Consider the following 12,360-nt stretch of genomic DNA (forward strand, 5'->3'; position numbering starts at 1 on the left):
ATGGATCTCCTTGGGTCCCATGGACTTGTGCACCTTCAGGTGCCTTAGATGATCTCGAACCTGATGTTCTTCTACAGTGGGCGGCTCTTCATTCTCCCAGTCCCCGCCTTTGCCTTCTGCAGCTTGGGTGGTGAGGCTCAAGCACTTGCCAGTGAAGACTGAGGCAAAAAAGTCATTAAGTACCTCCGCCTTCTCCGTATCCCGGGTAACCAGGTCTCCCGTTTCATTCCAGAGAGGGCCCACATTTTCCCTCGTCTTCCTTTTATCCCCGACGTACCTATAGAATCTTTTCTTGTTGCCCTTGATGTCCCTGGCCGCATTTAGTTCTATCACGGCTTTAGCTTTCCTAACCTGATCCCTGGCTGCTCGGGCAATTTCTCTGTATTCCTCAAAATCCAAAATAAAAGATTACTGGTTGTTCTGCTTTTAAACAACCTTCATGGGTTGAAGCGTGGATGCTCTTTAGGGGAAAAATGTAGTTCACCAAAGAGCAGAAAGGTTTCAGGAATGCACGAGCAACTGGGATTTTCACAGTACTGGAGCAGAATTTGCTGTCATCACCTCAGCAGATCGAGGTAGGGAGGCTAAGAAAGTCAGTTACAGCTACCCCCTGAACTCTGAAATCTGTAATATATGATATTATCTGCAATGGCATTAATAATGGTACTCAGCTGGCTTCATGGGAAATCCTTTGGAAAACCTCTCCATTTCCTTTGCCTTTTGAAAGTTTGGGGGAGACATTTCTGTTGCTAATCCCCAATCTTTGGGCACTGGCCACGTTTTACAACATAAAGGAAGTCACAATAAAGTTCAGGTCACAGGAAAAAAGCACTAATCCCAGGGCCTTGAACACCACCCTGATTTCTCCTGATGTCCCCATAGGAGCTAGTGGTGAAAAAAGCTGTTTTCTTTGTAGATGCTGTCTTAAGTGAGAAGCTGCTTTCTGGTATGACACAACATTTAAACAGGCCATTTACTCTGCACTGTTGCTCCTCAAAGCTTTGTGCCCTTCAATCATACGCTCAGCTTTTGAAATACGCCCTGAAAATGCTCTCAGAGCCCAGCTGAGGGAGCTCCTGCCACCTATGTGACCTTAGAGCCTACTGCATGCACCTACCTTTCTCTGGGTCCTCCAGGCTGCTATTCACATGCTCCACTGCTCGGTCCACTTCTTTGCTGTCACAGACATTGAGCTGGACAGTTCTCATTCGATCACTGTTCATGTTGTCCAGATCCCTGGAGCCACCATCTCCCTTGTCCTAGAGGGGAAGAAAGCGCTGGTTTGAATCTGGCCAAAGAGCTTGGGTAGAAGATCAAATGCATAGCAACCATAAAATCAAGCAAAAGAGTGCACAGGGCAATCACAGAATAATCAGGACAGTCCTGCAGCTCTCAGAGGAAGGGGAACAGACAGGGCTGCTCCTGCAGCAGAACACCATTCCTCGAGCATCTCCATCTGACCATGAGCCCTGCCACCGAGTCAGCTGGTGCAAACTGCTTCGACCGCCAAGAAAGCAGCCAGAGCTGGATCTGCCCCAGCAAGGCAACTTCTGCCCAGTACAAGCTCCTGAGATCAGGCGATGCCCCACTACCGCAGTGGTGGGAATGTAGTGCCATTCTCACTTTGGCTTGCATATGGGGCACAGCAAATAGCTGGGGAGCGGCTGCACATGTATGTTGCATGTGCTTCTCAGTCGCGTTGCCAGCTCTGGGAGTGACAGTCCTAGAAGACAGACTGCCTGCCCACTGCTCTCTCCCTTCAGCTGATCTACGCACACAGCTCCCACTGCCTGGAAACCTACCTACTGCCTCCAATGGACTCCTACAGAGTCCGATCATCAGGTGCCTGGCCAGCTTGCCTGCTAGCAATTCCCCCCGGCGTCTTTTCCAGCATCTTGCTCTCTTCTCTGCATCCCCCCATGAGCTTTTCCTCACTCCCATTTCCCGTCTCCACTCCTTTTTTTCTCAGCTCAGAACAACAGATTCCCCCAGTATACACATACCCACTCACAGCCCACAGCCATGTAACTGCCAACAGATTCCCCCAGTATACACATATCCACTCACAGCCCACAGCCATGTAACTGCGGCCAACCCCTGAGATACCTTTCACATGGGCTAGATGCTGCTGGCAACAAGGCTGCCATGCCCAGAGCTAGTCCCTTCACAGTGGTAAAACCTGGCTATGGTCCTTCCAGGACACAGGCATGGGATATTAATAGGAGTTTGGGACTATCCCTGAATTACTCCCATGGTTATAAGCTACTGGACTGTGCTGGACCACTCCAGGGTACTTTTGTAGAGGATGGTGAGGTCTAGCTCTGAAAATAATCACTTTTTGGGAACATCCCTGTCTTTACTGTAAGAAACTCCCTCTGTCCCCTCAACATCATCCCTCACTAGAAGTCTTTTACTCCCCATTAACATGCTAGCCATGGAGCATGTCCCACAGGATCATCTGACAGCTGCTCAGCTCTTCTTCCCCCATCACTCAACCCTCCAGGTAGCCCCACTCACTGTGTCAGCATCAGCAGGCACGCATCATTCACTCCTGAGCTTTTACAAGGCAGGTGTGACAGACAAGGCTTTTTTGGATAGATAGCTTTTTTCCCTCTGACCTGGAACAGATCAGTTCTTCGTGGCAGGGCTGTTTCCTGATAGCTGAATGATACTAGCTCATTCTAAACACCTCGAGCCACAGGCACTCCCTGTCAGAGACTGTCAGTAGTCAGCTGTCAATGAGATGGTGCTCATCTCTGCAGTCTGAACCCAGGCTTCCCATTTGCCCCCCCCAAGAGTGAGAGTCCCCTTCAGACATCATGCTGGGTGGCCATACATCCCCCTGTCTCTGTGCCACCTGGTCTTCCAGAACACCTTCTTGGCTCCTCTCATTCCTGGGCTTATCCACTGTGCTCACAGACAGTTCGCTAACTTAGGTACCCGATGTCTCTTCTGTCTTCTTCTCCACCCTTCTTTATTCCACTGCAGACTGTTAATACCGGTTAGTGTTTGTCCTTAAGAGAAGGCATCTACTGCACTCTCTTCACACAGAAGCATAACACATACAAAATGGAGCAGTTAAAAGTCCCATGCACAGCTTAGTGGTGTTTGCTTTTAATGGTGACTGAAAACAGAGTTTTGTGCTAAGTTTGCTGTTCACTCAAAAGTACTGTGGTGCTGAAGCCAGTGTGTATGGCAAAGCATTGAAAGGCATACAAGTGGCACATGTGGGAATGCCAATGGGGAATCAGCAAATGCAAGCATGCAAGTCCTTCGGAAACAGCAGATATGGCTAAAGGGAAGGGGAAGAACAATAAGGCCAAGGTGCTTCTTTACCCAATCCCAGGTCTGTGAGGTGCTACAAAATCTCTGGGCCACAGCAACACACCAGCCTCAGAGGCCTTGTAAGCTCTACCGGGACCTTCACAGCATCCTCTTCTTCCTTCCCTACAGGGTTGGCTCAGCAAGCCAACATCCCTCCTGCCCTCCCACCCACATGCAGCTGGGTGCTTGGACAGGGACCCCTGGGGCTGGGATCCTGGCCAAGAGTTGGACTCTGGGCATTAACCCAGACCCACAGGGCCATTCCCTTGACTCTTCAGAAAGGGCAGATGGGTGGTGTGTCAGGCACCCTGTGATTGTGTCATGCTCTCCTGGCACGGGATGCAGCCTGTCCCACAACCCCTGGGCCCACACACAGCAGTGGAAGGACCTCCTCATGCTATGCCAAGAGACCAATACATCTCTGCTGTCGGTCCCAGGGTCCACTGTCCCCATGGCAAGAGGTCCCAGCTCTTGCATACTGAAAAAGCACACCGCTGCCCCATCTTCCTCTTTCCATGGTAATACCCTCTGGGGCCCATGGGCTTCAGCTTGTATCTTTATCAGTGTGTCCTTGAAGTGGTATGTAACACCCTGTGGCTCTGAGCACTCTTGTTGAGCCCTACAGTAACTGGCCTGCATGCTGGCTTGCTCAGATAACCTCTGCCTTCTCATCCCCCTGCAAGCCCCAACAGGCCTGAGCACACAAAGCAAAGCAAACAGGGGTTCCACCACATTCCTGACAGCCGTGACAAACATCACATATGTCCACTGGTAACAGATACTGATGGAAAAATACCTTCTTCATCTTGTGTCAGCTGGCTCCTCCAGCTATTAACCAAAGAGGAAAAAATAAGACAGCTGCAGCGTGATCGTTCATTGGATCCAGTCTACCACTGTCTTTTGGCAATGAAGCATCAACACAGCTCTCACATGAATATATTTACCAGTGAAAATGTTACGAAGAAACTGTGTGTGAAATAGCACACTGTTAGCACAGATCCATCCTTGGGCTCCCCTCAGTTGTGACTCTAAACACCTCTCTCAGGTTTCCTTCAGGAAAAATAGTCAGGCGCTCAGGATCTGGCCACTCTAGGAAACCTTTCCTGATTGTGTCAGCAATGCACACACTTTTAATCTGCAATAAGGACGTGACGTTCCTAAGAACAGTGCATACCCTGAGGACACGATGGCTCCCCAAGCTCGAGTATGCTTCTGATGTGCAGGTGTGCTGTGAAAAACAGTCCGATGAAAATAACACTGAAGTTTCATAGGCGTTTCCTTTCTGTCAGGGCTAGGTCAAATATACCCAAGCAAAAGATAATGCTTCTTATTTCTACCTCCACTTCTATCCAGCATCTAAAAACACACCAGGCTTTTTCTGCCTCTAAAATCAGCACCAGCAATAATTACACTCCGATCAGAATCCTGCTTATGGTTTTGCTAGTGAAACCTGTGGCAGAATGAGAAATCAGCTCAGTCTCCTGGAGATGTTTTAGTTCTACAGAGCAGTTCTACATAAAGTATATGGCCTGAAGACACATAGGAGGCCAACCTGTTAACTAAGGAGCTTTGGCATTTTAGTTTTTCTGATGACAACTGCTGTTACCAGTCTTGCCATAGTCACACAGATTTTGGAACATGGGATGTGAGTCCAGCTAAAGAAGCAACATTTAATTACACAGTGATACAGCAAAGCTTTCTGCTGATTTTTGGTGAGGAAATAAATATTGATCAAAGCCTAAAAGAGTTCTGGCATGCTGCTGCGTGTCAGCTTACGCTAAAATAGTCAGAGGCCAAGATTTTCCACTAACATGCATTCAGTAGGATGAGTACTGAAGACACCAAAATGGAAGGGAGGTTTCAGTGACAGTTAAAAACATGCCCACTGAAAATCGGGTCTTTCTGGCAGCTCAGACAGGGGAAGTGAAACCCAGAAGGAACTTTGCAGCTCTGAAATTTTTGGCTCTGGTCAACATAGAGGCAGTCTACTATTCTAAACAGTGGTTTTTAAGTCTGCAACGTTCTTATTTCTCTGTTGATCTTCAGTTACAAAAACTGAGTAGAAACATCTGCCAAAAAAGTACTCATCTACCCTCTCTCTTCTTGACGCCTTTTGAAAAGCAAGTTTATAAGAAGTGTCTTGTTCTGCTGTGAAGCCTGTAGAGGGAGCCCAGGTTAACAAATAACCCCTTGACCCAAAGCTGAGACACCACAAGGGACAGAGCTATCAAAACACAAACTTTTCTTTTGAAAAAATGCAGCAGAAAGAAACTAATAATTTAAGCAAAACTTAGTAATAATGGAAAAATTAGCAGCAGAAAGAGTATTGATAACATAAAAAACACCTGGCAAATTCTCTTTAAGTAATATAACTATTCAAGATACATTTATAGTGACGAGTGAGCTAAAAGATTAGGATCAAAATAACCGACCCACCCCAGGATATCCCAAGGAGTAAGTTTGTTTCTGTTTGGAAACGACCATGCAGCTAAAAAAGTGCAGTGCTTTATAAGGAGAGAGCGGCTAAAGCTCTCTCCTACTCTCCATGACCAGGCATCTCTGACTGCCATAGAGAGCGCTCCTGGAGAGTGTATCAAGACTGTGTCACGAAGCTATTTGTGGCCTGATTCTGCTGTCATTTGCACTAGTGGAACTCTGTCACCTTCACAGCAATTTCAGGAGACCCTCAATACACACTGAGGCACGGCTGTACTCATGAATATAGAAAAATATGCTCATACCACACACCACAAAATCACCGGTGGTTTGGTGTATGCCACAATTAATCAGAATAAACCCCGCGTAAATACATATCATCTGAGAGCAGGGCCAAAGGTCCAGACTCAACCTGATCCCAAAATTTGCTTATGGACAAGCCTATAAAATTAGATTTGGGGTTCCAGTCCATCAGATATGGAACAGACCACAACATTGTGATTCAGGTAAGAACCTCCCTAGATACCGTTCAGTCCTGGTTCCGGTCTAGACCAGGTTATGCTCTATGAAATTCAAGCACCCGTGTCCTTCCCTTTGGACTACCAACCACCCTCCCTCTCCTCGGCAGAAAGCTGTGCAGAGTGGAGAGGGAAGACTGGATTTGCTACATGTCTGTGCACGTGCCACAGGTGAAGAATACAGTTTTTGTTTTCCCTACCTTTTGCAGGCAGCCAGCATAAACAATGAAGCCTTTGGTATGCAGGTGCTTGGCCAAGGCAAATCCAAACCCTGAGTCACAACCTGTTATAAGCACAGCTCTGCTGCCAATCTGCAAAACAAAACAGAACAAAACGTGCTGGAATTGAGTATTTGAAATCAGTGATTTGCAGTGCACAGAACAAAACCGTGTCCTTGGCCAGGAGCAGTCCGTTCCAGGGACGTTCTCTACACTCATTGCCAGCTACTGCCACCCAGTGCCTCCTGAAGACAAGAAACGAAGGTTTCATACCAAGTTCACTCCAGTGAGGCAGGATCACTGTCCTCCCAACACAAAGAGAAGTTCGGCACCTCTGGCAACAGGCTCCCAAGGCAAAGAGACCAAGCAAACCACCATTCTCTGGCAGTTCACATCCATCTTGAAATCTGAAAATATACCAGACAGTTCCCAAGAAATGTTTTCCCTTCAGTAGGAACCGTTCCTATATGTTCAAAGCATGCAGGAGTCCGCTATTCTGTGCCATGCAGCCCGTAGGGCGTGGGGAAGATAGCTTGACTGAAGACAGGATATGGGTTAACCTTACTGACTGCTCACTCATCTTTCTCTCTCTAGCATGTAAACCCTCTAGTGCTGGATTTTAAAAGCTAAGCAGAATCAAGTGAGTTTAATATTTGAAATTAAGACCCGTTGGTCATCAGTCTTTGTGTCTGTTTTTTGGTCTTCTTATTTTCCAACTTACAATTGAAATAGGAGAAGTACATCTCCTTCCTTCTCCAAACTCCTCCTTCTAACCCAAAGAGAGGCAGCAGTTAAGTAACAGGTTAAAAATTGCATGGTGCATCAGACATTTCAGCAGCAACAAGTGCACATCCAGCAAGGTGCTGCTGTGGATGGGATTAGGTAATAATTACTTGCAATTCATTCCAACTCATCTCTTTCAACAAACTAGAAATTTGGCTTTCCCGAGCATACACAGGGACTGATCAGGGTCACACTGGAAGCCCAGCAGCAATGCAAGGGCCATATCTGAACTCCTCTGAGACTCTGTCCCAGGCTTACGGAGCAAGATGTGCATGCTCTAGCACTGCTACAGTGCTGAGTTCTGTGCCACAGGACAGGCAAGAGGGCAAAACATCCCCCTTCCTTTTGTCTGGCACTGTTCCTGGCAAGCTAGGGCCTTCAAGGAAAGGGCTGTTAAAGAAGAGGGTCACTCTCCAGAACAAGCGGTGAGGACACATTGATTTATTTACATCTCTTTACACAACCATAATCCAGAGTAAGTGCTTTATTGAGAATTTGTCATGCAAATTCCCTTCACTCTAAGGTGGACGATTTCATCTGCCGAGTGAGTTCCAAAAATAGAAAAAACCCACTAGTCTGATTGTTTATTTCCATCCTTAGCAGCATGTACCGTGCTACGTCAATGGAAGATCTGTGCTAGGAAAGAATGTGGAGTATGTTGGAGAGGTCCAGCTCGGAGTCTTTCTGGCAAATCAGAAAGAAGAATTTGGTCACCAGGCTTCAGGGATTTTAAAACCCCAGCTCAGCAGAACTAGTTCCTGGAAACCACAATCACACTCACCTGATCGACTTCACTTGCATAAGAGCGGCTGCCACATGGGGACAAGAGAGGGAAGCAAAATCTTTGCACCGGCCTGTTAAAAAAAAAAACAAACAACAGAACAATCAGGCATGGAATATCTTGTCCGTACCCTGGTGCTGCAGCATACACATGAAAAGGAATGTAGTGTTGCCTATATACATGATGTAGACTGTAATTTGAGAAACTGGAATCCAGTCTACAGCTCTCCTTAGTCTGAGCCTGTGTGTTTCCTACAGTATGAAACATTTGTTTCTCAAAAGACCTTGATGCTATTTCCAGCTGCAGAAGCTGTCTGGATATTACCAAGAATTCTCAAATAGCTCCTGGTCTGGAGGCACAGAGCTGCTTCCACCCACAAAATGGGCAGTGCAGTATTTTCATTTCTAACACAACAACACTCTCACTTAGAGTTGCACAAAGCTGGGGTAGGGGAAGTTATTAATTTGTCTGAAGAAAGTATTCTGCTGTGGCATTGTCTCTTATACCCAGTCTAAGGTTGAATTTGCTTGGATCTATCTTGCTGCTTTTACACACAGCTCCACCCTTCTGTCATTTGGGATGACACTTCTTCCTCTGCCGTGACTACCTATTAGATACTCTTAGATTTTATATCCCCTCTTCACAACTGTTTAAGCTAAGAGACACTATGTCTTTGAGCAATACCTGCCATGCAGATCTGAAGTCCTCCGCATAGTATGTCTCACTCCCAGGAAGACAAACCATGTTCACAAAGACAGACCAGAGCAAAGCAACAATGCCTTCCAGGGAGTGAGATTCTATTTAGAAAAGCTACGCTACCAGTAGCATCACACTGTCTTAGGTCTTGCCATCATTCGTCAAAACTGTGCCTAGACAACACACCGGAGTGACCCTAGCCTCTGCCTTTGCCAGCCACCTCTCTGGATTATATCAGCTTTTTCATTTTTGCTTTGGGCACTGACATTGCCCTCCCAGAGCCTTCTGGCCTTCCCCTAGACTTGCTGTACTTCATCAACCCTCTGGCCCCTCTAACAACATCTATCCTTCAGCAGAGCTTATATTCCAGGCCGCTCTTCTGTCTTCTAAGTGAATTTGCATAATCATTCACAATTATCTCCTGCTCAGACATCACAGGTGCTTCCAGGGTGACCTGTGCTACACTGAACAGCAATCTGCAGACACTCTGGCCTCTGAGCTGCATCTTGGGAAAATAAGGCTAGAAAAAGGGTCTGCTAGGGCTGAAGCTTTGAACCAGATGGGAAAGGAGCTGATTTATATTCAGGCAACGGTGTTCGCTCACCTTCCTGCAACTGTTTAGCTCTTTTTCTAACTTTGAGTGTCACAAGCCAAATCAGCTCTTGAAACAGCTACAGCCAATTTAATTGCTGCAAAGGTCAGTCCCCAGGCAAAATCTGTGTTAACATCACTGACCTGCAATCCTGGCTTGGAACTTTTATCTCAACAATAAACTTCTTGGTGTGTCTCAAAGTGCTCAGAAATGTTCATAACATTTCTTTTAGTTGCATGAACTTGATTCTTATTTTTCAGTGTCATCTCTGGTCCTGTAATTTCACTGCAGAGCACTGATTTGCTGCACTCTATTCACAATAACCTGTAGAGAATAACTACTTGACATTCTGCCTACCTTGACCTGAAGGCAAGGGCATACAATAGATGCTGGCTGCTGATCAGCAGGAATGTCATCAGAGGAAACAGCTACGATGCGTATGCGATGTTAGCCCCCACACTAATGTACCACGAGCCACTTTTGTCATTCTGCATGACTGAATTCTAGAGACTTTTAAAATGCACAGATGGTCCTCGAATTGGATCTGTGCCTGTAACCATGCATTCGCTTTTGTTCAGTTACACCAAAAAAGGCAGCCCTCAGCTTGAAGAGTCAAAGTATATAAATGCTACCTCAATGCATTAAGATACCAGTATAGTGACAACACTGCCTTTCAGATGAACAGTTGGATTTCCATTTCAGGTTTAGCAGCTTGTGGGTACTTCAAAAATGCAACACATTTTTGCCCTGAGTACAAGACACACAAAGCACAAATACACAGTAAGCAAAACAAAAGAAGAAGAAGAAAAAAAAGAATATGCTGAAAATTCTTTTCTCAAGTTAATAAAGCATTAATTTGTATTTTTAAGGCCACAGCAGATTCCTGCCGGTGCAGTTTTGGTGTGTGTGGAGTAAATAGGAGATAAAAGGCCTATGTCTGTTTGCATAGGAAATCTCTAACAGCTTAGCTATGTTTAGTCTCTACAACTCCCTGTTATGGGAGCCACCCTTGACGGTGATGGTGCTGGACACCACTATCAACAGCAGTAGAACAACACTGGAGGTGGCAGTTCTTGCTTAGCAAGCCATGAGCCACTTTTAAATGGCTTATGTACAATTAGTGGTACACACACCATAGTTTGGGAACCCTGCTCTAAAGCAAAGCCAGTGAAAGCACTCAACTTGCTCTGAGTTTGGACTAGTAGGGTTCCCATCGTATGTCAATATAAAAGGTATTTTTTTCAGAGCTAGGAATTAGAATTAGATAGGCAATTTTCTGCTCATGTTCAGAAAAAACCAGCTTCATTACTCAGCCCACCTCCGTTTCTCACTAAAACCCTCCCTCTCAACTTTCTCTCATTTCATGTGATTCATTGCCTCTTTAATGAAGTCATAGAAATATATGACAGTTCCTTGCACTGCAGCAAGGCCTACTTGCTGATATTCAGGAATAATCTTTGCTTGACACTGAATTAATGCTCTACTCAACCCGCTTCTGACTGCAGACGGTTGTCCAAGTGTGAAAAAAACCATGTTGCCAGCCCCTCCTTGCATATACAGTCCATCTCCTCTGTGCTCAGCTCAATGACTGAGCACTGCCACAGGTTGCCCAGGCAGGTTGTGGAGTCTCCATCCTTGGAGATACTCAAAAGCCGTCTGGACACAGTCCTGGGCAACCAGCTCTAGGAAGCCCTGCTCGAGCAGTGGTGTTGGACCAGATGACCTCCAGAGGTCCCTTCCAACCTCAGCCATCTTGTGATTCTGTAAATAAACTGTCCCACTGAAATCAAATGAGCCCTCGACGTGTGCCTTACTCAAGATCTCACTCCTTCTTCTTCTCCACCAAGTTACTTACCTGAAGCCGTTCCCTGGGTCCTTGAAATTCAGGGCTTTCACGGAGAAGCTCAGGACACGCCGGGACAGCTTGGTAGCCAACATGCTCGCAATTAACACAGTCTACCAACAGCAAGACTGTTCTCCCTTAGCTCTGTAATACAAGATAGCATCTCTGTTTTAGTTGCTCAATTATTTTGTAAGTCATGCTGACTCGATGCATTTCAACAAGAAAATAAAGTCCAAAGAACTCATCTTTCCCCCTTGCAGTCCCTCACTGAGATAAACAGCTCAACCTTCAACCACCTCAAGATGCTTTTAAATAAGGAAAAAGATTGTAAGTAAACTGACAAGCAGGGAGGCGTTTAAAGATAATGGTGATTTCTCCTTCTTTAATGCATCTTTAACTGTATTCTCTGGAACAGCTAAAAATTAAGGTACTTACATGCAATATATTATTTCAAGTGAGCTATATGAAATAATTTTAAACTAAAATATAAGTTCAAGTCACAGGTGATGTTATGTTGCATGTTCCCAAAGCAATCCTTGGGCTTTACAACTAGTACAGCATGCAGTTAAAAACACATTTCTTTGTAATTAAGTAGCTGGCGATGCTGGACTATGCACAGGGAACCACCATTAAACTCACTATGGGGTGAAAACAGCTCAAGAACAAAGTTAAGTATGGAAAGTTAATTTCAATCATATTCATCTTGGATAAAACCGATGCAGCGCACAAAAAACATCTCCCCAGCTTAACGCACAGCTTCCTTTATTAAAGCAGAAAAACGGTATCTAATTGTTAGGGCTTATTTGCATCTCTGCCGAAGGCTGGGCTGCTTGCTGCAGCAGTTTCAGGGCCTGCTAGGAAACAGGCCTCGACTGAAAACCAGCGAAGTTACCACAGAAAGAGCTATTGTGGGGCACCAAGCTCAGAAGGGAGAGGTCCAGGCTCAGGAGGACTAGCTGGCTCCGGTAATCCTCTGAAATTCAGCCGGTTTGATCAAATTCGAGAGCTCGGCTGCTGCCCACGCAATTTTTTGTAACGAATTTTCTAAGGCGGGGGCGAGGGGACGGGCCTTCCCCGGGCAGGCCACGCCGGTCCTGCCCCACGCAGGGGCGCGGCTCCCGCGGCCGGGAACGGGCTCACGGCGCTCGCGCGCGTGGCGGCCCCACGGC

General features: G+C 46.2%; 1 protein-coding gene across 2 annotated transcripts in view; it reads right to left on the reverse strand.

Moving 5' to 3' along the window:
* The window catches only part of BDH1 (3-hydroxybutyrate dehydrogenase, type 1), a 16,829-nt gene extending 5,489 nt beyond the window's left edge, over positions 1 to 11,340 (reverse strand). For both annotated transcript variants that reach the window (XM_009282333.1, XM_009282334.2), the window contains exons 1-4: positions 11,204 to 11,340; positions 8,061 to 8,133; positions 6,479 to 6,589; positions 1,118 to 1,259 (exon numbers count right to left, since the gene is read on the reverse strand). In XM_009282333.1, the coding sequence (XP_009280608.1) occupies positions 1,118 to 1,259; positions 6,479 to 6,589; positions 8,061 to 8,133; positions 11,204 to 11,286 (409 nt within the window). In that variant the 5' untranslated portion in view covers positions 11,287 to 11,340. The remainder of the gene's footprint in view (positions 1 to 1,117; positions 1,260 to 6,478; positions 6,590 to 8,060; positions 8,134 to 11,203) is intronic.
* Between the last annotated feature and the right edge of the window lie 1,020 nt (positions 11,341 to 12,360).

Source organism: Aptenodytes forsteri, unplaced genomic scaffold, assembly GCF_000699145.1.
Source record: "Aptenodytes forsteri isolate BGI_AS27 unplaced genomic scaffold, ASM69914v1 Scaffold404, whole genome shotgun sequence".
NCBI classification, from domain to species: Eukaryota; Metazoa; Chordata; class Aves; order Sphenisciformes; family Spheniscidae; genus Aptenodytes; species Aptenodytes forsteri.